Genomic DNA, 27,803 nt, shown 5'->3' on the forward strand with positions numbered 1-27,803 from the left:
GTTTTCCCAATTGCTGGGTAGGGAGTCTTAAGTACAGTCAAACCTGTATTAGCGGTCACCTTTGCATAGCGGCCACCTGCCCATAGTGGTCACTTTTTGTCGGTCCCTTGGATTTTCCCCATTGACATAAGCATTAAGAATTAGGCTATAGCGGCCACCTGTCCAACGCGGTCGCGGCCAGACGATTTTCGGTCCCGCAAGTACAGTAACACTGCCGATAACGGGCAATGTGCGCCGGTAGAAGCCGCATCGCCACCACACACCAGGTTCAAAATCTTCATTCTTTTATGCAGTTATCAAGTTTATATGAACTCAACTTGACAAGATAATAATGATAAAGAAAACAAGAATGTTTTATCTTTGTTAGATTATCCATGGTTTAACGCGAACTGAAGTATTTCTTCACATGGCTTGCGTTTGTACATCGTAGCATATTTGACTATTTCTGTGCATTTGGACTGGGCAAAAATTACGGTAGTTTTTGGAAAATACAGCCCGCACATGTATCTGATGCGCTAAGTTCGCGAATTGTTTCAATGTCGGCCCAATATTTCCGTTTTCCCCGGGAATTCATCCGAAAATGTGCCCAAACACGATTTTCAGAATGGCGGAGCAGCATAAAGGTCATCGGAAGACACCACTGTTGCGGAGGTATAGTGTGTTAAATTTATTTTGCTGCAAACTATTACTGAGGATAATTACTTAACCAAAAGCCTCAAACTGAATATGGATAATATTACTATGATGTAAAATTTGGGTTGTTGCAATTTTCTTAAAAGAAAAAAAGCTCTCAAAAGAGCGACCTTCCTCTCATTACCCTATTAGCATAATGGTAGAAGCCGATCATGACAAGCAAACAACAACAGACAAGGAAAATTGTCGCCACGATTTTATGTTTGAAAACGGTCGAAAACTAACAGTAAGTGGCAACTGAGCAACACATATTTTGTTCTTAACTAACTAGGTGGCATTTTGCTGCGAAGGACTTAGTTTCATATGATTAAAACTCGTTGGTGACGCGTGTGCCGGCAGCGAAGCAGTCGCGAATGATCAAGAGTAGAGTATGGCGATGCTGGTCTGTTCAGACATGAAGCTCGAGCAAGCCATTGATTTTGGAGTTGACAGATACAATAATTCTTTTTGCAAGCCCATAATAGAAGTAAAAGAACAACAATCGAATTTCTAAAATGTGCCTTACCTATGTTAATGTTTACATGTGTACTGTACGGTGAATAAAAAAATGTATCTCAGTGGGTTACTGAAAACATGTGTCACTCATGGTCAATTTATCGACATTTTCTCCATAGCGGCCACCTGTCCTTAGCGGCCAGTTTTGGCCAGTCCCTTGAGTGACCGCTATAGACAGGTTTGACTGTATTGATCATGGTGTGGATAATAGATTTCTCAGCTTGAAAAATTGACAGAAAATGTGGTGTCAACTGTTGTTTAATTAGAGTCCCTTACCCTGTGGGTCTTAGGAATACATTGTATATTCATGGCGCATAGAAAAGAACAATTAAGTTGAAGCTGTCGTCCAAAGTTTTGGTCTAGCACTATTAGATGCTGAAAGGAGTAGAGACTAAGCCTGTATATTCTTAACAGTATTAGCACTGCACAGGTCAATTGGTTGTTTGTTTGTTTGTTTGTTTGAAGGCATCCTCATTTTGAGGTGAAGCATGATGCTTTTTCAAGTAGCTCATCAGTCGATGTGAGGTTATACCGCCCTTTTTACGGGGTGACATACCCTTTCGTCGGCTGTCATACAGACGGGGATGCGTCAGTTCTCCTGTCCGGGTGTCAATTGGAAACAAACACATATTACTAACAACATGCTTTGTATTAGGAAGTACTGCTGCTAGTAAAGTGAAGAATCTGGATACATGTACAGTACATGAATTGAGTTCTTAAGACTACATACCTCACGTAACAGAAAAATCAATATAATGTGCTATGGTTGTATTATGGTCCATGCAGCCACAAGCATTCTGAATCTGAAGCTTGCTGACAAAGTTAGCCATTGATTTAAATATACACATGTAGATAGTGACATGCTAATTGTCCATCGTAACTACATGGGAAGAGATGATTAATCTTATTTGGAGCATCCCTTTAGTTACAAATGGAAAGCTACAGGTCCCATTAGTTGTGTACATGTACATGCAAGTGTCGACTGCGCACTTTGCCTGTTACACGCTTGAAATAATGGGACTCATACCCGAGATATTGATAAAAGTGCAGCACTGGACATTAAATATGTAGTGTGTATTGATTGGTTTGTTCCATCTGCCCCAAATAGCGCCCGCACACTTCCTGTACGTGCCTTGTTACCATTAATCAATATGAGCGCCCGATGGCAGAGATTGGCAACGGCCGTCGCTGAAATTCGCTCGGAGATAACCGGCTGCCTTCTAAAGATTGTCAAATACATTGAGTGATAGACTTGTTGATTAAAGTTACTGATCCTTTTCCCTACGGATTAACCCCTCAGCAGTGCAAATTTGGTGCCAAGAGGCTGTTTCAGCAAGGAGAAGGTTAATCTGTTTCTTCCATTCCTATTTCAAACCTTCTCTCTGCCATGTTTTAGAAGAAAATTGTACAAATTTTAGTTGTTTATTAAGATCTCCAATAGCGTATTCTTCTTACAAATTTCACACTATCGTTCCTAGAGTCTGCTTACACATTTGACACATCAAATATATACTAGTAATATTAAAATGTAAAAGATGAAAAAACAAAAACATAGTGAATACAAGAGTTCTTACAGCCCTGGAGAACTACAAGCTTACATTTCAAGGGAGGAATAAGAATGATGTATAGGCAATATACCTGACGGACCAGTATTTAATCAACAGTGTGGTTTTCCTGTAAATGAATGGCATCCTTGACCCAATTTCTACAACAGGCTCCTTCTTTTGATCTTTCTTTCGGTCTCTTTTTTCTTTCTTTCTTTCTTTCTTTCTTTCTTTCTTTCTTTCTTTCTTTCTTTCTTTCTTTCACCATTCCTTTCTGCCTCGTCAGAAGTTGATGTGCCTGTGCAAAATCACTCAATGCTCAGTTACCCAGCAGCAAAGACTTGCATCTCACCAGCACCAATCCTGACACACTCTTATTCTTAACACTGCTCACTTCAAAGCTGAACAGCTATCTTTCAAATATATCAAAGACACAACATATGTGCACAAAGCTTCACATGTCAACCTGTGAAGTTTCTCATGTAATGTAAAAGATGACAAAATCCTGATCGGGATCTCTACCGGTAGAATCACAATTCGACTCAGTTCGTGCAGAAACCACAATTCAACTTAGATTGAGATCTCTACTGGTAGATTAGATCCAGATCAGAGTCTGTAAATTCAAAGATATTCCCTTAGAAGACTCAGAACTTTTCAACCTTCATTTATGTCCCTTTACTCTCATCTCCCAAATAAACGTACCGGTACGTTTATTTTTTTCAGCCTCAAAGTCCACCCAGTACGTTCTTATTTAGGACGGTACGTTTATTATTTTTTTGAAAATAAGAGTTTTGCTAACCAGGGATCCCATTGAAATTGAAAGTTTGGGTTTTCCTGCCCATATTTCCCCGGCATTTTTGCTCATAATTCATTATTTTCCGGCCAAGCGGCGTTGATTTCCCGGCCGCTAAGACCCGACCTTTGTGAAATCCCGGCGTAACTCGTAACGTATCGGTAGATCTCTATGACACTACAAAGTCAACGTTGTTATTGGGAGAAAATAAGACGCCACACTGACGTTTTGAAATGCAATTATTTTTGTATAAACAACTTTGACAGTCTCTGTTTACATCGTAAACTAAAGCACGCTGATCAGAAAAAAAATATACATGCCAGCGGCGCACAGTGTTTCAAGTACGTTTAACGCATGTAAATTTCTCTACTCACGTGAGATACAGTCCTTCCCAAAATGAAAATATAAAAACACCACCACAAAAAAACAGTGTCTTAGCATCAAAAAACTGCGTAATTACTTTCAATATATATCAAAACATTTCAATCCTACCACAAACATGGAAATTTAGCGCTTGGAGAATCGCCACAGTATTAGTAAAGTGAGTAACGCATTGGACGTCAGTGACTCTGGCAGTGGGAACGTTTTGTCATGGAAGAGCTCACTTCGAAGAAGGGGAAACAACTCTTTTTTATGTACAAATAAAACTCCTTTGCCTTGGTCAGAAATGTGTTTTGCATTGTTACAAAGAGAATTTTAATATCAAAGTCTATATATAAGAATGAATTGCAATCTAGTCACCGTTATTATCACTTAAAAATACTTTAGAAAAGGTCACCCCTCTACAGAAAGAATACCAGAGCTTTCTAGGAATATGGGTGAAACTTTCTGTTAGCCCCGCCCCTTTCTGTCTGCGGCGCCGCTGTGTCTAGCTCAACTTTTCATGTGTAACATGAGAACCTTGTGCTTTGTGGCAACATTGGAAAAGGCCTGAGGTTTCTCACAAATTTGTTGACAATTTAGTTTCTCAACATTAATGTTTTATGCTACATACAAGGGTGATTTGTGGATTTTAAATCATTTGGATTGCAACAACAAAAACCAGAACATTATATAATATTGTCTTTGATATAATATGATAATGTCCTTGACACAACACAATAATTTGTGGCATGTAATGTTTACAAATCGTAATGTTTACAAATCTATATTTCTATATGCAATGCATATAACTAGATAAAAGGCAAGTAGGGAAAGATAAAAAGTTACATCATATACATGTCATAGTTCCTTTTCTCTATGGCTTTTACAAATAAGTAATAACTTACCTGTGATGACCATATATGCAGGATATTGAAATCTTCTGTTCATGTTCTAAATGTTGATACATTTGTTTAAAAACAAAGAGTAGACTTTGAAAGTGTTGCCCATCCAAGTGAACTGAGCAGTTGGGCGACTACTTGTCGTGTTTTGATTTTATGTCAGTATATACAACAATTTTCCTTGATCACTTGCTTCAAGTTCCAAGTAGAAAATGCATGTATTATGTATATTTTCACTTGTTGAATTTGAAAGCACCGTTGGCCGGGCCCGGTTAGGGTTCATAGCGGAGAACCTATGCCCAATTTTTCAACATTACTACTATATTTTTTTGAAGTGGCAAGCAAGAAGATGAACAAGACGTGTGCAGTTATTCTGTTCAATATTTATACACTTTACTGGTATGGTCCTCAGACAGGCATAAATGAATAAAGAGAGCCTACATCTACCTTATCATCTTCTTTCCCTCGGACACAATTTATCTGTAAATTTGGTTAATTTTCCGGGGGGTATGTTTATTCCGGGGGGTACGTTTATTAGATTTTGAAAATTTGTCTGGGGGGTATGTTTATTCCGGGGGGTTTGTTTATTTGGGAGATGAGAGTAGATCAATGGATTGACTTGAAATTTAGGATTTATGACCACCCTAACATTTATGACTACCCTAACATATTTCTAGCATCCTGATCAGAGTCTCTGTTGATCGGTATCTCAACCGCAGTAGAATCAGTGATTCTTCTAGATCCTAATCTTTACCCTGACATATATATATATTTGTACATGTACATTGAAATGTGTAAGGGAGTCCAGACTTCCACTGTCTTTCCAAATCTAAAGTTTTTTTTTCCATTGCAGCCAGGTACAGTAAAGATGCACCAGATCGTTGAGAGGACAGCGACCTTTATCAGCTCCCACGGGACGCAGATGGAGATCGTGCTGAAGGCGAAGCAGCACGCGAATTCTCAGTTTGACTTCTTGACTTTTGATCACTACCTGAACCCCTACTATAAGCACATGGTCAAGATGATCAAGGACGGCAAATATACTCCAAAGAAGAGTGAAGAAACCAAAGAAAATAAGGAGCCAAATAGAGGTGAGACTTACACTGTATGTATTACAGAGGAAGGACCAACAAGGCTACATGTATGTGCTGTAGTCTCTTAGAGTAGAGTGAAGATCTAGAGATGTAGTCAGATTTAGAATAAAGACTTTTTCAACAAACTTTTGGTAATACTGTGGACCAATGCCGTGCCAAGGAATAAAGGAAATGATTACATTCTCAAACATTGCAAAACAACAAAATATTACAGCCATATTTGGAACATGCAGTTTCTTTATCTTTCAATTAAAATATATGACTTTTGCGGTTAATGATAACTATACAAATGATTTTTAAGACATTTAGGAAATGGGAATCTAATCTTTTGGCCATATTTCTTTTTCAGTTTGTGAAACTAACATCTATAGAAAAGTCTGATAATATTAAATAGATCAGACATTGCAGCTTGATCCACAATTTTAAAGCAACTCCCTGTTGTTTCACTTTCAGAATCCCTGGTTGCCACGACGGAGCCACGCCCTGCCCAGGACATGACTGACGATAGTGATGAGGAAGATGATTTAGACGGCAGCGGATACCTCCATCCCAGCCTGTTCGCTCCGAAGAGAACGCGACCATTAGCCAGCACGACAACGACGTTGACCACGGCGTACAGAGGAACTGGTCCGCTGTCCACCTCAACCGCTACTGCTTCACATCTGACGGGACAGTCTCAACACTTGTAAGTTCTAGTTCTGATTTCGCCTTATCAACTTGCTTTAACATATAGGACATGAAGCACGAGCCCTTGTCAGAAAGTTGCCCTGTTGAGTAGTGTGCAAAGTCGAGAGGTTAGTGACCCTGTCTCTGGACCAGGAGTTCAAATGGTCAGAAGTTCAAATCCTTCACGCTCTGGAAAGGGTTGCATTCCTCATATAGGATGGAACGTTTGGCCATGGTCCACTGACTGTTTCTTGTATGCGTGGCAAAGAGCTAGGGGTTTGTCCCTGCATGGTACCATGAACCTGCATATACTGTTCATATCACCACTATCTTTTCTGTCACAACCAGTGGAAGATCAGCTCTTTTGTCTAAACTAATACTAGTTAAAGATTACCTCAGCTCAAATTAGTTTTGATGCCACTGAAATTGAAAGAGACTTTCTTTCCCACGTGTACCTTGCTCTACTGTGTTGAAGTAGCAGAGATTTACTATCAGGAATGGAAAGTGTTTCCCCAAAGCGGGTTGGCGGTTGTGGTTCATGGAAGATGGCAGTCAGGTGGTAATAAATCACTACAGCAAAAAGTGTTTAGCGCTGTCAGCAAAAATACTAGGCATGTATCAGAGAAAGACACGTGTTCCCTGGGTACTGGTCGTTAATCAGAAATGACAATATGTTGTTTATGATGTATATTAGGGAGAATGGAATGGGGTCAGAGTCATACACAAATAACTGCTGTGTTATTGTGGGACATTAACCTAATTTCACATAAAGCCAAAGTTTGAGGACAAATCAACAGCAGAAAAGATCTTTGAAAAGCTCTTCGCTACTATCAATACTACACTGTTATTGTTTTAATCCCTAGAACTTAATTTGGTACATTGTAATTTAAAGCAGGTATTTTTTATATATCTTCTTATGGTTGGAAAAGATATTGGAACATTTTTTTATACTTTTGAATTTCTTTTTTTGTTGGATCTATCATGTTGTCAAGAAATTATATAGAATTGTGAAAGTCTAATGTTTTTTTTTGACAGTTGACATGTGTGCATAATATGATTGATGTTTTTTGCGACCTTATGACTATAGAGCAACGTTTTCATAATTCTTTTGGAAGAAGAGTAACTTCTCAAAAGGATACCTAAAAGCATTCCATATTGCTACCCATGAACAAATAACCTAATACTGTCAAAGTGGATTTGGAAATGATACTTCAAAGGGAATGTCATAGATTTGAGCACAGGTTGTATAATTGATGATATTTGCGACCTGATATCTATAGAGCCACGTTTTCATAATTCTTCTGGAGGAAGAGTAACTTGGAGCATTTCTCAAAAGGATACCTAAAAGCATTCCATATTGCTACCCATGAACAAATAACCCAATACTGTCAAAGTGGATTTGGAAATGAAACCTCAGAGAGAATGTCATAGATTAAGCGGTAGTTTATTTAACCTTCTCCATGCTGTGAGTACATCCATCAACTTATAAAAGTATTTTAAACACAAGTAGGTTTTACTTGTACTGTACTTGCATTGTACATGTAAGTTGTGATGATGAGGCATAGGAACATCAACATTGTGTTTCTGATGATAGTATCAAAAAAACTTAGTGTTGTTAGGAATTCTCTTTTTACTTGCCTTGCCAGTGGTTGACAACAAAAATTGCTAGGGTCAGCAGCTTTCTGCTAGGGTCGACTGGGTAACCCGAAACCAGGGCTATCTCCAGCTTTAAATTTTTTTCGGTCCTACTCATTGCTTGGGAGCCCATGTTGTTGATTTTCATTGTTAAATTTGTCATTTAAAGCTTAACGGAAGAATATTTTGATCAGTTTCATGATTTTTTTTGATAAATTTTTTCTCTGTCCTGGGTTCCTGGAGACGCCCCTGCTGAACACAAAACATTTTTTCCCAGACCTGATCATGACTGTAGCTGTTGTTCTTCCCCAGGCCTCCAGCTACTACCTCGCACAGTTCAGCAGAAGCTCCAGCCTACCAAGGACCAATGGGCCTGATGGTACCACCTCCCCCTCCCCCTGGAGTCATGGCTGTGGAAGGTGAGAGACACATGACCCCAAACCTTCTCAAAAGATCTTAACCTTTACAATTGACGAATTCTAAAGGTTTCTCAATGATTATGCAAATAAGATCCATAGCATGTCCAGAAGATGAAATATCAAAACAGGAAGTACTGCTGCAATACTATGAAAAGCCACCAGGGGGCCCATGATCTAATCATTTCTTTATTTTACCTTAAGTGTACAGCTTTATTCAGTGTACAGCTTTATTCAGCCCAACAAAATGACTGTGTAATTTGCTCTGTTACTTGTGCATTTAAAAAAAAGTTGAATTTTAAGTTGATATGTTCTTCATTGCACAATTTCAGGTATTCCACCACCACCCCCTCCCCCTCCACCTTTCCTGGCTTTCCACCCTGATGCGAGCTATGCACCACCCCCTCCCCCCGGAGTGGAGCCAGTCACCACCACCCCCTTCACCCTGCCTCCCCCTCCCGGGGTGCCGCTGACGTGTGCTGCCAGCCTGCTGCCCCCTCCTCCCCCACCCCCTGGGGAGGACTCCAGGCCGGGTACAGGGGGCCCTGTGGTCACTACGACTGGCACAGTAAAAGAGGAGTAAGTTTGAATTTTCTTTGTGTCATCTAGACTTGTAACCTGTCCAAATTCTGTGCCAAATTTTTGGTAAAATTTGACAACTATCTACATGCAGAATGAGTTTCTGCAGGACTGCTTGAGCCCTTGTAATTCTCTGTCATGACACTGATAGCTTAATCATTTTGACCTCTGGGCCTTACAAAACTAAAGAATGTACTTTTGGTAACCTCTGCTGGAATTGCTCATGTAAGAGATCAAGTTAGAATATAGAACAAAAGCTGATTTTTTGTATGTTTGTCAGATAAGTTACATGTATTTCTATGTTTTCTATGTAATGCTTTCAGTCACTAGATTTGTTGTCTTCCCATCCACAGACCTCTGCTGCAATCTCCTGCACTTCCAACATTCCCGAACATCGTTCCACCTCCGCCGGACATCCAGCCAATCATCGACAAGCTTGCCAAGTATGTTGCAAAGAACGGGGACGACTTCGAAACGACGGTTCGCGCTAAGAACGACCCCAGATTTGAATTCCTGCTTCCGTGGCACGTCCACAATCCCTACTACGAATTCAAGAAGCTCCTGTACAGACAGGAATTGGCAGGGGAGAACATCCCTGTCACCATGTCCAAAAGAACTGTGACGGAGGACGGGGTCACCACCATGACTACAGAAAGGACCACACTAGCAGCAGCAACCAAAGGAAAGAGTATGTTTGACGTTTCTTGCTCAAAAACAATTTTATATAGAGTATCAGGAACCCAATTCAGAACTTACACTGTCTTTTTCAACAGTTAGATGTAAGAGGGCTCAAGATTTTGAGGACATGTCATGGACTAGTAGTTGGCAGTTTTACTTCAGGACCAAAAGGTTGGATGGTCAGATTCTGGCCTCACCAAAAATTGGAATGCTAAACCCTGGTTTTGTAGGATGCTAAACCCTGGTTTTGTACTCAACTGGCAGGTGTTGTAGTTCTTACCAATGTGTAACACTGACCTCTCTTTCCTGTTTGCTGCAGTTGGTCCGGTTAGTTTCTCAATAAAAGCCAAGGAGCCTGAGACCATGCCCCTGGAGTCCAAAAGTGCCCTCCCAGCTGACGACAGCGATGACGACTACGCCGACGAGTTTGCCGAGATGGAGGCTGCAGGCCTGCCGCTGGAGGTCACCGGACTACAGCAGGAGGTGTGGCCACAGGAGGAACTGGCAGACGACAGACCAATCAGACCTCAGCTTACTCCAGAGGAGGTGGCAGCCAAGGAAGGTACAGTCGCCAGTCTGTCTTTCTGCATTATTGAGCACAATCTAGAGTGGTTTACCAAGTATGGTTTCTCCAAGTACAAGTACGGCATAGTTTCTCTAAGTATGGCATGGTTGCTGAGGGAAGCGAAGATTATGCACTGACACCATTTCTGTTGGAAAGTTAGTTTGATAGAAGGATGTGCAGTGTCAACGACTTCTTTCTTTAACTATGAACAATATTTTGAGCCAGATTCTGTTATTCTGTCCATCAAAGGGCAATGTCTCTTATTGTTAAACATTACTTTCAGCTGAAAATATTCCCCTTTTTATGTCCACAGCCAAAGAGAGGCTTGAGAAGAAGCTGGCAGTGGCTGCGCGAGAGAAACTTGCAGCGACCAATCGGGAGCGGCAACTACAGCAAGAACGGAAAAGACGGGCCGCCCTGTTCATCAGTATGCTCAAAACCACCCCTTCAGCAACTGTCAGTAAAGCTCCGGGCACAGCCACTACAGAAGAAGAGTTGGCTGCACAGGTAACAATTGCCTCTTCTAGAAATGTCTCCTGGCTTGTGTGTGTGTGTGTATGTGTTTGTCTGTGTGTGAGTGTGTGTACATGTGTGTGTACACAATGTACATGTGTGTGTCTGAGACTCCAAATACATTGTACATGTATATACAATGTAGTGTTGCCCTACCTCAGTACTGCTATTTCTGTCTGTTAGACTGGATGAATACCTATTAGAAGCAGAAGCGTTAAGGGGCTGAAGTCTGCCATCTCTGACTGTTGTTTCTCTTGTCCAGGCTTATGCAGAGGTGTTATCGGAGGAGGCAGCAGCAGGACAGGGAACGATGTCCCCCCACTCCAGGTCCCTCTCTCCTCTCAACAAACCATCACGGTCACCACCTAGTGCCTACAAAGTTTCCAGTAGCAGCAGTAGCAGGAAGAAATACAGGTAAGGAAGGGAACGTTGCTCTTTTGTCAGGCATCTGATCAATACTTTTATGTCATACCTGCGCCCTGATAATGTATTTTTGTTTGTATTTTACAGTATCACACATGCTTCTACTTGTATCCTGCGAGCTTCCATAGAAATTTGAACGCACTTCGTGTGCGCCACTGTTGGAAATTCAAATACTGGATTGGACATTGAATTGATAACAATATTTTGTTAAGGACACCACATTTGACAACGTCTGGCTCATTTTGCATTGAAATGTGTTTTCTCGGATCTGGGTTAGGCTGGTACATGTATCCCGGGTGATACAGAATACATCATGTTGTATTCGCTATGTATACAATTTGACAATAACACTTGTTTTATTAACAGTGACAGAAGTATACTTTTTATGATAAAGTTCAATCCTTGGTTCGTACACTTGCCTCAAGATCATTTTGCATCTGTATAAGGTAAATTGTGGAAGAAAATTAAACAATGTTAAACGGTTATTTGGAACAGGACTGTTCTTTAAAATTAGTCTAGTTACGTGTATGTAGTCAGTCTATGTATGTCTCAGTGTCACATCATGTTTAAGTAAATATTTCTCATTCTCCAGGTCTCGATCCAGATCCAGATCCAAGTCCCCTCATCGCAAGAGACAGAGGAGTTCCACACCAGAATACAGACTCAGGGACTTACCCAAGGTCAAGCAAAAAGCAAGGTCACGGTCAAGATCTCCCAAGTGGAAGGAAATCGGTGCAGCCAGGCCGCCCCGGTCTGACAGTCCCATCTTTAGTGATAGAGAAGAAAGGTGAGGAAATCTTGTATCTGATGTGGAATGAACATGCTGCATAGAAGTATCAACTGCATGACTTTGTTATTGTAGTAAAGCTTTGGAATTCATCAAAAAATTTCAAGGGATGTTTTAAGGAAATTCTTCCTAACAAGCATTCAAATAATCTTATTAACCTTTAGCACACTAAATTAGCCAATTGGCACCCATGGCCAATTCCCTATTGGTTACAGAGTTAGGCAGCAGGGAGAAGGTGGAAAGCATAGGTGTAAACATCATCTTTGAGAGAGATGTTCTACATGTAGGTAGGTAGTCGACGTGGTAGTCGTCGGGGTTATACCGCCCGTTGCGGGGTGACATACCCTTTCGTTGGCTGATACAAGACGGGGATGCGCCAGGTCTCCAGTCCGGATGAATAGTGTAAATCACCGTATGGCTGATACGAGATGGAGGTTCGCCAAGCCTCCATCCAGGTGATTTGTAGTGGATCACCAACTCCAGACAGAAGAATTTGGACCATCGCACACCGGGGCATGCCCCTACTCTTTTTCAAAAGGTGTGGTGGGTTCTTTTACGTGCGCGGGGTGTGGCTCTCCCCAAACACGGGACCTCCATTTAACGTCCTATCCGAGGGACGTCCCTAACCCTAGATGAGCTAGGTACTCATTTACATCTGAGTGAAGTGAGGAAAGTCTTGTTAAGTGCCTTTCCTAAGCGCACTGAAATTATTCCATGATTTGAAGCCTTTAGACATAGACAATTCTGTTGAGTGTGGGAGTTAACAGCTACATTTTGTAACTGTGAAGGGAAATGCCTTGAAATTACTCCTTCAAGCTTTCCCAGAAAAATTCAACCGCCAGTGTATGTTTTATTTGTGGACTCTACCATAACTCCTTTATCAGCTGATTTGATTGTAATCACCTCCCCCATTAACTCCACAGTTCCACAGCAAGCCCCAAGGTTCCTTCTACGCAAGGTTTGCCAGCAGGAAATGGGAATGGAGCTAGTACTTCTGTTCAAGTTAGTGATGTAAGGACATGCATTCATACATCAATTTGGAAAGTGTGATATTTTGTCAGATATAGACGTACATGTATGCTTTTTAGTGTCATGATTTGTAATTACAATTTAGTACTTTTTGGTAATGCCTTTTTCTGTCATTAGAGATCTTTGTATACACTGAGTTACAGATCTTAGTTTTGTATTCTTGCAGTTGTTGACATTTTAATTCTTTCTTTGGTTTAGGATCTCAGGGCGAAGATACGTGCAATGTTAGCAGCCAGCAAGCCTCCGTCATAACAGTCGCCCATTGCACCTGAACATAGCTGTCTATCACACGCTCTTCAACATCTCAGGAACTGCTCTCACCGCTCCACCCATAGCAAGGACAAGGAACAAGGGATGTCTCCCAGGCCTTTTCTGTGTCTCACTACTGTTACTGAGTTTTGTTGGAAAAAAAGTTGCTGGACTGAATATAGACGTTTCTCACATGCAGCCTGCTATACAGTGCAGTAATGCTGTGTTGTAGTGGTGCAACAGTGTTTAGTGATTCTATGGGTGGAGGTGAAGAAACATTTTATGGTGTTTCTACAGGTTTTTACTAACTATGGATAGGTTTTACTACATTTGAAGTCGTGGCCATGTATAACACCCAGGGCATCACTGCACTGTAGGTAGGGTCTTCTATTCAGTTTAAGGCTTGGTTACACTTTTAACCTTTTTTGTTCTCCATGCCGTTGTCATTAGAGATGTTAGGTTATGCTTATCTTTTGTTCCAAGTACCCATCAAGGTTTATGTAACATCTCCAAGTATCATACTGAGGAAATAGGTGGAAGCTCTGTTCAAAAGGCCAGACAACTTTGGCAGGTTACGCCTTGATACACACAGTTTAGGGCATAAATATACTTCAGTCATAGGTTTTCCTTCCTGCCCATTGTATTCACCTTGGCCTCTTGCCTTCTACTTCAAAACGTCAAATAACCACAGAAATAAATTGGTATGTCCCATTGTATCCCTCTACACAGAGTCCAGCCTGTGCTTTCACACCTTTTGTTCATGTTCTACTGTAAGAGCTATCCTTAAAAGGGGGAAAATGGGGAGGACGGGCAAAACACATGCCAGGGCGGGAATATATGCAATGGGAGCTGATCTTTTTTAAACAAATGTATATAGAGTAAGACAGTAAAACATACTAACAGTAGTCTCAGCTTGCCCCCCTCCCCCATTTTGTCCTTTTTAAGGTTTGATAGGAACACATTTATTAAGATCTGTATTGATGCATCTGTCAGTGCAGGCCATGGATGAGGGGGTGTAGGCACCGAGGAAGTCCATTACAGTATCTGAAAAAGAAAACTTTTAAATTCATCTGGCAGGTATGAAATTTGACTTGGTACCTGGACTCTAGATTGGTGTAGCCAGAATGAGATCCACTCTGTGCAGTGTTGAAACTACCTCAGAATGTTTGTAGAGCCAAAGATTGAATAACTGATTCTATAAAGCTATGGTGCTTATCACGTGGTTCTCCTCCCCCCTCTCTCCTGGTCTTACATTGACCGGTTCATACATTACCGGGTAGCAGAACATTTCCGTCATCTTGCCTGCACGGTGTGTTCCTGTTATTGCTAACAAATCCATGACAGTATGCAGAAGAAAGCAAGAAAAAACAAATTGATGCTTTACAGTAACCAGCTTACTGGTATTTCAATTACTTGTAAGGTCACCCAGTTATTGTTTTTGTTTCTTAGCTATTATTCCTTTTGTGCAGCGCTTTTTCAATGAAGAGTGAAAATCATCACTGCACGTAAATGTGTGTGGACGGTTCCTTGACACGTGTTTACAATGAACGATAAGCTCACCGAAAAATGAATGCTGAGAAAAGTCCATGGTCATGTCATTGCACCTCAAAGGGGAGTGCTTTAGATTACAGTAACTATGATGTTACCAAAACATATCAAAATTTTCTTCGGGATAGAGCACTCATAATGCAGCATTCCTAACACTCATATTGAGTTTAACTTTAATGTCGATCTATACTGAGTCTCTAATGATCTGTCAACTCTATCAGTGAAAAACAATTCAACACTGTCCACTTTTGTGATACATGTAGTTACCTCACTTAACACACAAGTCTCGGGTTACTTAAGAGAACAACAAAGATTTACTATTGGCAGGGTCAGGAATGCAAGTTTAAGTGTCACAGTGTGCAAATTAGGTCTGTGCACATAGCAAGGAAAGTTACAAAAATGGCTCCACTCCCGAGGTGTGGCCAAAATCTGACTTAATTTTTTAGTCCAGTTCTACTTCTGACCTAGTTTGCATACTCTGAAGCTTTATGTAAGTGTCTAGTACACGCTCTACAAATACATAAGACTGTAAATGGCTGCATGGAAAACTGTAGAAGAACGACTAAGAGTAGAAAAAGGCTCACAATACCAACGCACACTTTCGCTGCCTATGAGGGACATGACATACAGCTAGGGCAAAGACAATGTTGTTAGATATGAACAGCTAGTGTAAGAAACTATGTAAGGATTGTCTCACTGATCAGACATGACTAGGGGGAGTGGGACATGACACCAACAGTTTCTGCAAATTGTTAGGCAGTCTAGATAAAATTGTAGTGATGTTTTGCCCTCATGGCGTCTGGTATTCTTCCCTTATGATCATGTCTGGTCTTTGAGAGAAGTCTAAAAATGAGCTCTAGTACATTCAGTAAGACAACCAAAATGTTGGCAGTTTTCTACTATAGATGACCATGCAAGCTCTGACAGCATCTAGGGAAAATCGAGATGGCTAGAAAAGTGATACGCTAAGGATGCTGATATCGTAATGCAGGAGGTAATGCGAAATGGCAACACTTAGATAAAACGCACATTGTACATGTACTGTAAGTCCAAATAGTTTTAAAAAGCCTGTAAGCCCCCCCCCCCCACCCCCCACAGGACTGAGACCCTGGAGCAACCAATGAGCGACCAGAAGTCATAGGTCATTGACAGGTCATTGCGCTACTGAAAGACCTTAGAGAGGTCTGTCAAATTTTTAGATGCCCAACGTTACCGGTCTCTCAATTCTGTGGAAAGGGGATATAAAATCTCCACCAGATTCAGTCATGCTTTACATACTATTAAGCCGCAGTGTCTTTGCCTTTGATGCAGCTGTTTTCTGCTGCTTTTCACTTCTTCAGTATCAGAGAAGTATAAAAGACTTCCCTCTGCAAACTCTCAGAATGGACTGATAATGCAGCATGAAGTTCACAAGTATCTGCATTATATATTTTGAGGAAACAGTGGTCTATGGATGGAGAAAGAGAGGCTTGTGTACTATGTTAGCTACATGTATGGTTGCTATAATGGTCACTCAAAGTTTGTAGAAGTTTGATAACATGTACTAACTTCTGCCAACAGTTTTCTTCAAAAATTGCAATGACGACATTTCCTTCCTGCCTTAATGAATCACGTATCATGTTCTTATTGTTTAAACAATGTCAGTATGTTTTCTGCAGTCAAAGGCAGTTCTACATTTTCTTTATAAGGGTAACTCAAGGAGTTCAGTGTAACAGTTAGCAGATTCTCAAATGTACTTCAGAAGTGTTCAGGTGAACAAATGAGTGACTATTTCTAATGGCTTGTTGCTGTACTAACTGTAAACATAGATGTTATGTAGCTATCCAAATGGCTGTAGTACTTGGCAGGGACACTTGTGTGTCCTATTTTACTTGTAAGAACATCATCTTTCCATTTTCCGTTGGCGACAGTTCTGCCTAAATCCTGCGTATGGTGCAAAAAGCAATTTTGTAACATTTCTCAGATTATTGTGTCTCGAATTCAAGAAGCAATCTTAGTTTTTCATAAGCAAGAAAGCGGAAAATTGTTAGAAAGGAGGCATTGATTCCTTTTCCCTGCGGATTACCTACTACAACTTTTCATAGCTTCCTTGTCAGCAAACTGGATGGAATGGTTGATACATTATACATGTAGTTCCTTGTGTTAACTTGGTGCTCGAATGAAGCCAGTGTTAAGAGAACCTGGCATATGTTGTGGTATGTCACTTTTGTGTTTTGGGCTGTTCCACAATCACCAGTTGTAGGGGGAGTGAACAAACATCTTTTTTAAAGAAAATGGTTTTAACACCATCATTAAACGTCAGATTTAGGAAAGATAAAAGTTTGTCATCCCCCCTTCCTGGGAATTTTGGTACAGCCTTCAAATTTCAACTTTTTCAAGAATGTGTTTATTCCAGCATTCTGAATTCCTTCCATTTCTGATTCCCGAGGATTGTTTTCCATATACCAGAAGTATTGTTATTATTTGACATGATATTTTATGGAGACTACGTGCTGTGAGAAATGTTTTGTTCGTGCGCAAGGCTGACCAAATCTTTGTGAATTTATGTTAAGTTGCAAATGAATGTACCTTCAGCTGTTGCGCTGGTTCTTTGCCTTGCTCCAAATGTGGAATAAAAAATCTTTTAACAAATTTCATTGGTGTCTTTTTGTGTATGCATATTTGATAAAAGGTAGATTCAAAGACAATTTTCTTTTTAATCCTAGTGGGCCTAATGACATAAAACCATATATAGCTGTTAATACTGCAAGTTTTGATTTGATTTCTATCTATTGATGTAAATGTTCACATTTTGTTGCTGATTTGATATGGATAAAGTTACCGAGTGGCTCCAAATCATCTTACATCTAGACAAAAGCCTGATTTATAACGTTATCATAATCGTATTTGGGGCAAGTACTGTATGAATATATAAAGCAGTCACCCTCAACTAAGGTGAGGCATGATGCTTTTTCAAGTAACTAGAAGTGGTGCAAATTATACGGCTTGGGTCACCCCTACTCTTCTCGATAAGTATGCTGGGTTCTTCGAGGTGCAAATAAGATAACACGTACTTCTTATGTATAGAGTATATTAGTATGCTCGTTCATGTATGTCTGCTCCGTTCGTCTACTTTGGCGCCTTACCGAAAGCCTGAGGCGCGTCTGAACTCGTGTTCAGCCTATTTTCCAACATTACCTCTTTATTACGCCATGTTCTGAACCAAGTGGCAGGATATTGCACAGGGCGGAAAGCCAAATATGGCGAGGCGGGAAAGGGTGAGCCTTATCGAGCATCGCCAGCTTTGCGCCCGCCGGAAACCTTAGTTGCTCACGCAAGGCTTCTCGCGGTGTAAGCAAATCCGTACCGTGGGAAGCTGACACGTGTGAACACCAAAGTAACACTTTCTCAGGCCGTGAAAAGATGTAATGTGATGCCAGTATGAGCGAGTTGTATTACTTATAAGTTATAACTGAATATAGCCAAAACGAACATTGCATGTTTTACACCTAAAGGTTGTCAACATCTGAACATCAAACTAGCAGCGCTAAGACTGAATTGAGGTGTCTCGTCTTTTACCTAGACAGCGCTTGTCGATTGGTCACTACCTACACTTAGTGGTGAGAACTTAGAAGAAAAATTATGCATTTCTGGTAGACTCCAAACTTTGAACGTTTACTTTTACCTGCAGTGTGCTCAGAGGAAATATTTTGCTTGACTACCTTTGAAGAGTCATCAAACGCAATTACTTAACGAAAATGAAATGCTAACTATTTCGTCGAAAAAAGTAAAGACATAACCGATTGAAAGCAATCGCACTCCCAGAGACCACTACTACTACAAAAACGACTGCTATCGAAGAACTGGAGAACATCTGAGAAATGAAAAAGCGGAGTTCGTTTGAACTTAAGAATATGGCTATAAATGGTAAATCACTGCACGTGTACCCTTATGTAGATTACACACAGTCAATATCCGTCAATCTGCTGATTCGTTAGATGATTCACACCCGCGATCCTCCCTGATATGACCTGTATCGCACGTCTTATTACCATACAAGGTTTCACCTCTGTCAACCCCTTCCCCCTCCGACTGCCATGCCAGCAGAACAGCCACGGAAACACCAAGTCATCGTGTACCACTCAATGTTAACCCTAGATGGGTCTGGGGAAACTTATAATTCACCTTTTAAAACTTCATGGTTACCTCCATACCTGCCACATTGTAAAAGACGGCCGACTGACGTCTTAGGTACTTCTCAGAGAGTTCACAAGTCCCCTATAGTTGATATATATGAGTGTGTAAGGGTCAGCGTTAATGATACATTTTAGTTGAAGCTAAGGTAGAAGCCCCCTTCAAACAACTCCACATACCCGTCCTGGCTCTTAAGGATTCCTATTGACCTGTGAGATGTTTCAAAACAGGACGTGATGTGCCTGAGCCTGCCAGCACCGGAAGGTTGTCCGGCCGAGAGTTAAAAAGGCAGTTTGTCGCGGCTTGACATCTCTACAAAGGGAGTGAGTGTCCTCGTAACTAGCCTATCTCTCTTCGGGTCGTGTTGTACATCAGTGGTTGACTGTGATCTCGGCGCGAATCGCGGAACATGGCGGTTGTAAGAACAACGTTGTTGCTGTTGCCGCTGGCGCTGTGGTTTTCCTGTGGCGCGGTGGGCGGGAATCAGGAGGCGATGTGGCCGGGCGCTGCGTCCATACTGAACGTCACCAACGCAGACCTTTCAAAGGGAGTTGTACGTATAAAAGTTGATCTTTTTTTGTACAAAACGTTGTGGAAAAGGACTCAACTTCCTTTCAACACAAAAGAGCGGTTAGTCACCAAATTTTTGACCAGAAAATGACAAGAGGGCTGATAAAGACTTGGTTATCCCACTCTCTTGTGTTAGATAGAGGTTTGATGCTTGTCTATAAGGAGTTGGAAGTAGTTCATCTTGTTTATTGTTTCCACGTAAAAGTACTAATCGGAACGGATACTGTTGTTGAAAACGCATGAGTTTAAAAGCGTAGACCGTGGTACACAAGGGCACGCACCGTATGACTTCAACGAAAGTGAATATCAACTTCCCCTTAAGACAGTCACAAAATTGTTCTGAGATTCATCCAAACATGTACATTAATAACCTCTACCAGGCTCTAGAGGTGGCTACAAAAGAGTAGAAATTGGCCAAATAGATAACATGGCAGTGGAGTTAGCTGGCCGATGAGTACAGTGCTGATCAACCAGCTAAATCCTCTGGCATATCATCTACCTGGCCAATTTCTACTCTTTCCAGCCACCTCTGGAGCCTGGTAGAGGCTATCCACTCACATCAACAGCTAACTTCTTTGGGTTCACACGGAATTCTTGGAGGGAGGACTGTAAGTCTCGTGAATTAGCAAACTTGAAGGACTGAATAATTGCCAACCGCCGATAATGTCGTTGTTTAACCACCTGTTGCATTGTTCTTCGCACTGTTGTGTGCACCTGTAGGACTACCTCATGAAGTTCGGCTACCTGAAACAAGATGGTCGCGAGATGCGCACGGGAGAGGAGCTGAGGGAAGCCATCATCACCATGCAGAGGTTCGGCAACTTGGCGGAAACGGGGCAGCTGGACGCGAAGACCCTGAAGCTCATGCAGTCTCCGCGGTGTGGCGTTGCTGACATCATCGGGAACGCAGAAACCACAAGGAAGAAACGCTACGCGTTGGTTGGATACTACTGGCAGAAAAAGAACTTGACCTACAGGTTGGTACAGGTCTAACAAAGACATTGTGATATGCCAAGTACCATTACTAATCACTTCCGTCATTTTATGATATGCGTATTATTGCGTATAAACCTCCAAATGACAGAATATGTACTTTTTGTAACAATGATTGTGTAGAAAATTAAACACATTTTGTTTCAGAATGCTCACTATACACAGCTACAGACGTGCTTAGATCCCTTGTAAGCTCCATACAACTAGACAAGAAATATGCGCATTTTACAAAGAACGGATTTTTCACAAATATCATTTCATCTAAAAGCTACGATGTAATCGAAAAGCTATGTAAATTTAGAAAATATAGGGTTTAATATGCAATAAAGTTCATTGTCATTGTCATTGTTAACCTATATCTACCTATAGAGCCAGACAGACAGGTAGACACATACACAGTGGTGTACAAAGTGCTGATTTCTGTTCCAGGATCGTGCGGACGACCCCCCAGCTCAGCCCGTACGTGGTGCATGACGCCATCAGGCGCGCCTTTAACGTCTGGAGTGACGTCACACCCATGACCTTCACGGAAATGTTCCACGGAGAGGCCGACATCATGATCGACTTCCTCTGGGGTAAGGGTTCACAGTATAGTAGCTGCATTTAACTACCTTTACCTACCCTTTCTAAATAGATAAAATATGATGAATACTATGTCAATAATCTGCAAGTTGTAAGGATCCGACTCAGTCTTAGTGCTCTGCGCCCCTTGTAGTATTGCACTTTTGTATGAGAAGAAGGCGAATTTTGAAACATTTTGTGTCACGTTTTGTTACTTCTTAGGTTTCCACGGCGACGGCAACCCCTTTGACGGCCCTGGGAACACGCTCGCGCATGCGTTCTTCCCCGGTCCACGCAGGGGAGGAGACACTCACTTTGATGAGGAGGAAAAATGGACGATGACAAAAGAAGGTATTAAAACGGTTTCGCTACATTGTCAGTTCACTATAGTACGTTTCTCTACATGCCAAGCCGTGTCGCTACATGGCACAAGTCGTTTCTCTAGATAGACTAGCATCATTAGAAATTGTTTTCCTACAATCTCTTAGTAATACGTGTTTCATACAATGGTTCCTTAATCTGAAGAATGTTAACTTTTCTATTTCTTGAACGATGCTTAATGAAGTTGTCTTAATGACGTCTCCTTGCCTTCCAAGGCGCGAACCTGTTCCAAGTGGCGACCCATGAGTTTGGCCACGCCCTGGGTCTGGGCCACTCCTCCGAACACAACACCATCATGGGCCCGTTCTACCGATACCGTGATCCTTTGCAGCTGACCGAAGATGACATCAGGGGAATCCAGCAACTGTACGGTAGGTTCAAGGTCTTGTATTTAGGAATGAAACTTGAAAAACGGATGTCTTTGCAGGGTAAAATGATGTTGATGAGGGGAGCGGACAAAAAACGGGGCATATGATAAAACGGTCACAATCTTCCCCACCAACCTCTGCTTGGAGAGTATAAAAAGATGACTGAAAGACAAGTTACATTCAAAGAATGCAGGAAAAAAAGAGAAAACATCAACGACCAAACGGACAGGACGTTGACCTGAAAGAAAAGAAAAGAGCCTATACTTTCAACTTTCTGTCCCATGTTACGCGCTATGAATAACATTTAGAACATTAACCGTTTTCATCCATGCTACGCAGGTGCTCCCGAAGAAAAGGCTCGTCCAAAGCAGCCCTTGACACCCGTCGTGACCCAGAAACCTTGGTCGCCCCCGAAGCGCCCCAACCATGTGCCGAACACTCCCGAACAGCCCCCACGAAGACCGCCCGTTCACACTCCCGACAGCCACCCGCACACCCCGAACCACCCAGCGACACCCGTGGACACGTGCTTCCAGTCCATCGACGCGGTAGCGGTCATTCGCAGCGAGCTTTTTGTCTTCAAAGAACGTCACTTTTACAGGTACATGCACATAAATACCTTGATTTTTTAAACCAGTATATTTTCCTTCCATTGTCATCTTATCATTGCTATCAAGACGACAAGAGATCTTTTTATATCCGTCGGGTGAGAGTTATCCGTCAATTAAGAAAACTGTACTTATGTTACAAAAGGTAATGTTTCTTGTGTATTTGTCCCCAGGTACCACGACAAGGGCCTGTACCCCGGCTACCCTGCGATGACTAGCCGGTTCTGGCGCAGTCTGCCCCGAGGCACGCACGTTGACGCCGTGTACGAACGTTACGACGGCAAGATAGTCTTCTTCAAAGGTACGATATAAACCGTAGGACTTACAACGTCTGTTGGGCATATACTGTTGATAGCCTGTATTTACACAAGCTCTCGGCCAGAGGTTACTGACCTCTAGGGGATGGCGGTTACAGGATCGGCTGGCCACTAGGAGCGCGATTCGTCAGGCTAATAGTGTTGACATGTACAAGTTTAACTTACAATTGACTGCATGGTCTCCTGATAGCGGTAAGCACTGCTTCAAACTATCCACCATAATGATATTCAAGACCGATGTTATGGTGGGTTGAATGCCTCTAGGCCTCTAAGCCATCTACCATGCAAAACCAGCTTGCGCTACCTACACAACAAACTCTGTCGGCAGGGTTCAAAAGAGACGCCTTACAGCTGACTGCAGTACTGCAATTTGAGTTCTTAGCAAACTCGTCTATGTACACGGTCTAAGTGGCCCAAAGTGATGCCAATAGTCACAAAAAGCCGGCAAAGGCACTACATAAAGCCCTTCTTTATGAGCAAAAAGCAAGCAAGAAATGGAATTATCGATTACAGGAAAATTAGTTCTACTCTAGATCGTCAATCGGTCATACTGTGTATCATGTGGATAATCAGGGCACAGTGAGTTTACATGTTGACCTTTGTCACCTGGGTCGCTTTGACAAGGTCACTTTTACGCCCTGGTTACCCAGATAACTAGGGGTGGGTACCGGTACAGAAAATTCAGGTCCGGTCCAGGTCCAGGTCCAGAGGGTCAGGTCCAGGTCCGGACCTGTACCTGTACCTGATTATAGTAGTGTCGCAGTACATCATATTTTGGAGAGCGAGGCACAAGTAAAGGTCTCTGTGAGTCCTGCAAATTATGTTCAAATTGTATATTAGAATAAAGTGATTATTCTCGGTGCACACTTATGTGCACTCGTCGGCTGTTGACTCATCTACATGAATCCACGACTCGTTAAATCTGCTTATTTTGTATGAGACCGGTTATGTGTGACCGCCTGATGGTAGCTGGTACTGTGAATTTTCTAATCGGTCCATAGGCCGGTCCACTGATTTTTTCTGGACCGGTTTTTTTTGGACCGGTCCATAAGAAAATACCGGTTTTGTACCGGTACACTGTACCGGTACCCACCCCTACAGATAACAGATCATACAGCACAGTATAACCGATTGGCGATCTCAAAAGCAAGAACCACCCTGTAATCTTTGAATACCTTGGTTGCACCTAATAGAGAGATTGATGTAGTGTCTTAACTGTGTGTGATTGTTGCGGTCACTTTTTGGCACTTAAACCATGTAAATAAACGTGTTTGCTGAGAGCGTTGGTTGCAGTACTTCAGTCAGCCGTAGGGTGTCTCTTTTGACCCGTGCCTACACCGTGGATGGTTCTCAGTGATTTTACGATACGTATCACGGAGCTCCATGGTATATTGATCGTAATATTTTCTCCAGGTTCCCAATACTGGGTATTTGACGGGAACTATCTAGAGTCCCGGTATCCTCGGCCTATCCGGGACTACGGCTTGAACGTGCAGTCTGTGGACGCAGCCTTCGTGTGGGGGCACAACGGCAAGACCTACTTCTTCAAGGGGAGCAGGTTCGTATTTTACACTCACAAAACCGCGTAGAGTTCTTGAGATTTGCATGCAGAACAAATAAGATAGTTAGTTCCGTAGAATTTCGTTTTCATCGTGGGAGGTATGTAGCCTCTACCATGCCCCGCGGATCGCTGGGAAATTAGTAGAAATTGGCCAAATAGAGTGAATTGTATGAAGGGAATCGGCTACGCAGAGAGGGTCCAATCTGCAATCCTAGGCATGCGAATGAAACCCTCGATGGCCAAACTCCCCTGGCAAATATTTTCCCTATAGCCGTCGCGGTTAGTCTGGTAGAGACTAGAAGGTATGGTCTTACAATCAATGTGTATGGCAGCAAGTGGGAATCAAAGCAAAGCAAGAAAGATTTACACTTTGCCACCATTGTGCAGGTACTGGCGCTATGACGATGTTGAGAAGAAGATGGACCGAGGCTACCCCAAGAAGATTGACAGGTGGGACGGCGTGCCTAACAACCTGGACGGGATCATGCAGTGGACAGACGGTGAGCATGGATTTACTGAGAACATATGAGTCCAGACAATATAAGTATCGGCAACTTGTCATTGGTGTCTATCATATAGAAATGATTTAAGATAACACCGACGTTTTTAGAAGCAGACTATAAAAGATCGTAGAGGGGGGCATTCTTAAAATCAAATTCTGAACTTTCTTCCAGCAATTCATACCTTCATTCGGGCCTTGATAGCATGCCGTTTACACGCAAGGTTTTAGACATTTTTCATTTGCGACTTACGGCAGAACCCGTGACTTACAATTGATGAAGATCTTAAGAGGAGCATTTTTTGGTGGGAAAGTTTCCCCAAGTAGCCTCAAATAAAGGCATTTGAAAATTGTTGGGTATTTTGAAATCACCTTTTTTTAAATCAAATGAATGTTTCAAGCATTATGTCTCATTCCTCTGCAGGTCTGACGTATTTCTTCAAGGGCAGTCAGTACTGGAGGTTTAACGACATCACCATGCGTGTGGAGGAAGGGTACCCGCGGTCCGCGCCACACGATTGGTTCGGCTGTCGGAAAGTACTGAACACACCCGACGAGCGTGACCCGGAAGGAGAAGATCCGTTTTCCGGGGAGGAGCCAAACGATCAACCAAGCGTTTCCGGGGGAAGCCGTGCTACCTTGAACTTGTGCACCATGGCAACGACGTTGTTTAGTCTTGTAATACCTGTCGGTGTGCGGTTGTTATAACGATACGACTGAAGTGTACATGTGGTGACTTTTTCATTCATTCTTGTCTTAGGAAGTCCAGTCTCAGGAGCGAAAATATTTAACGTTCATTTGATGTACTCAATTTGATTGATCATTGCAAATGAAAATTATTGTAAACTAATATTGTTACCGTGTTTCTTAATGGTTGAAAGACGCTCATTTTTCTGCCAGATGGAATGATAATACAATAGACACGACTAGAGGCAGGAACCTCTTGTTGTATATGTTCTATAATGAGAACTTACCATATGACTATTTTGCTCTTTAAAAATATGGATTGATTTTAACATTGATTAAAGTTGGTGATCAAGCGAAAAGTTGTGTGCTGTGTATACTTACTTATCTGTCTATTTCTTCACGTATCTAGACACAAATCTACCGGAAATGATAGCATATAATCAATTCGAGAAGACTAAAATCTCCATGGCGAATAAGAGAAACTGAACAATACATGTAGTAAGACAGGTAAAAGTATTCCAAGGCCAAAGGTAGTGTGTCCCTGAAAACGTGTCGCATCCGGGGCGACTGTCTTGAACTTCCCGGCCGGCGTTTGGAACCGTCACGCTACCGACACCACAACGTTTTCGTGCCATTCTTATAAAGTACATGTAACAGTCACGAAGCCTAATTACAAAGACGTAAATTAGATATGTATTGAAAAGACAAGAAACAGCAAGCGCAACCAAAGGCCAAAGTTGCCATAAGACATCGGACAACGATCTCCAAGCAGATGTTGGGGGTGAAATGTTTCTGAGAGACGACCAGGCTTCTCTGACAATCCCTTACCCCCGTATAGCAGATTAACAATTGTAAAGAGAAAGCAGATGATGTCCACATATATCCTTGACCTGCTCATTACGTACAATACGTGATATGTACTTGAACATGCTATGTAGGTGGCGCTTCGACGGGCAGCTAAAGCATTACATAGGCTTTTCTCACGGCGCCTAAAATCCGATCATCTATTTGTCAACTTGTGTTCAAATGTGATTCTAAATCTAGATACAGATTTCTGCATCTGTTTGAGAAAGTGTCCACAGGCTTTACGCCTACTGTCTTGCATGTTTTCACGTTTTACAAGTAGTGACCATATACCCTATCAGAGCCTAATCTGCAGTACCACTCCCGGTCGTCACCAGAAAAATAGCAAAGACGGCCGCCAAATTGCCAAATTTCGGTCTTTTCGGCAATGGGGAAACCGTGAAAGGCTCACAAAGGGGCTTGATATTTTTAGGCTTAGTTGACTTTGTTTTCAATAATACGACTATTCAAAATCAAGAATATGACAACATTTAAGACATTCACCAACAACACGGGATATCAGGCCAAAAATCACTCTTTTCCCTCTCAGCTTATTACTGTGTTCAAATAGGTATATACATCAAAGAATGTTTGGACATAAGAACAAGTAATGTATAAGTATACGACACGCTAAATTTCAATATGTTGCCCTATTCCATATGGTTGTATGTAAACAAACACATTAGTATGAACTTTGTTTGTTGCCATGTATGTATGTATGTATGTATGTATAGATTAAGTAGACCTTACGAGAGTCGCTGTACTTTTGTTGTGTCAATAAAGATCTCTCTGCTTATCAATATAGGGTGTAAATGTCCTGTAAATTGTCACGGTCTGAAGGTCTACTACGTACATATTTTAACCGGATTCTGTGAAGCAAGAAGACATTAAACTAATGCAACGCTGCTTCTGTCTGTCTGTATGTCTATTAGAAATCCAACTTTACTTTCGAAATGCTATACGGTAGGTGGATTAAACGTGCAATATAAGCTTGAGCGCCGGGGGGAGCCGCTTGGTCTTTACATGATTCCATCGGTGTGAAACCTCTGATCTCGCTATTCTCATTGTCATGCGTTTGTTTCAGACAAAAAAGGTGAGATTGACCAATGTGAACCTAAGTAACACTTGTTTGGAGGATGCATCGTCTATGGGAAAGTATAACACACATAGAGAAACGTGGCATGTGTCATGAATGCTCGCATCGTTCAATATAAATATGCCTCTGTAGTTGAGACTCTTTCGATGACAAAAACGATATGTGAAACGTATTGTC

The 27,803-nt window shown here is 41.8% G+C and overlaps 2 protein-coding genes across 2 annotated transcripts in view; both read left to right on the forward strand.

The window, feature by feature from the left end:
* Positions 1-17,600, forward strand: part of LOC136443066 (splicing factor, suppressor of white-apricot homolog) — a 42,458-nt gene extending 24,858 nt beyond the window's left edge. Inside the window, exons 5-15 of the mRNA XM_066440133.1 lie at positions 5,641-5,878; positions 6,335-6,566; positions 8,495-8,601; positions 8,931-9,177; positions 9,531-9,865; positions 10,175-10,417; positions 10,734-10,927; positions 11,196-11,347; positions 11,949-12,143; positions 13,067-13,154; positions 13,371-17,600. Coding sequence (XP_066296230.1) covers positions 5,641-5,878; positions 6,335-6,566; positions 8,495-8,601; positions 8,931-9,177; positions 9,531-9,865; positions 10,175-10,417; positions 10,734-10,927; positions 11,196-11,347; positions 11,949-12,143; positions 13,067-13,154; positions 13,371-13,424 — 2,085 coding nt within the window. The 3' untranslated portion in view covers positions 13,425-17,600. The remainder of the gene's footprint in view (positions 1-5,640; positions 5,879-6,334; positions 6,567-8,494; positions 8,602-8,930; positions 9,178-9,530; positions 9,866-10,174; positions 10,418-10,733; positions 10,928-11,195; positions 11,348-11,948; positions 12,144-13,066; positions 13,155-13,370) is intronic.
* Positions 17,601-19,395: 1,795 nt separating this feature from the next.
* On the forward strand, positions 19,396-26,046 carry LOC136443075 (stromelysin-3-like). The gene is made up of 10 exons (XM_066440145.1): positions 19,396-19,695; positions 20,433-20,689; positions 21,135-21,280; positions 21,489-21,617; positions 21,863-22,018; positions 22,355-22,616; positions 22,797-22,924; positions 24,354-24,498; positions 24,889-25,001; positions 25,425-26,046. Exons 1-10 carry the CDS (start codon positions 19,552-19,554, stop codon positions 25,706-25,708), a joined length of 1,764 nt encoding a protein of 587 aa, XP_066296242.1. The 5' UTR covers positions 19,396-19,551; the 3' UTR covers positions 25,709-26,046.
* The last annotated feature ends 1,757 nt before the right edge of the window (positions 26,047-27,803 follow it).

This window comes from Branchiostoma lanceolatum, chromosome 1, assembly GCF_035083965.1.
Source record: "Branchiostoma lanceolatum isolate klBraLanc5 chromosome 1, klBraLanc5.hap2, whole genome shotgun sequence".
NCBI classification, from domain to species: domain Eukaryota; kingdom Metazoa; phylum Chordata; class Leptocardii; order Amphioxiformes; family Branchiostomatidae; genus Branchiostoma; species Branchiostoma lanceolatum.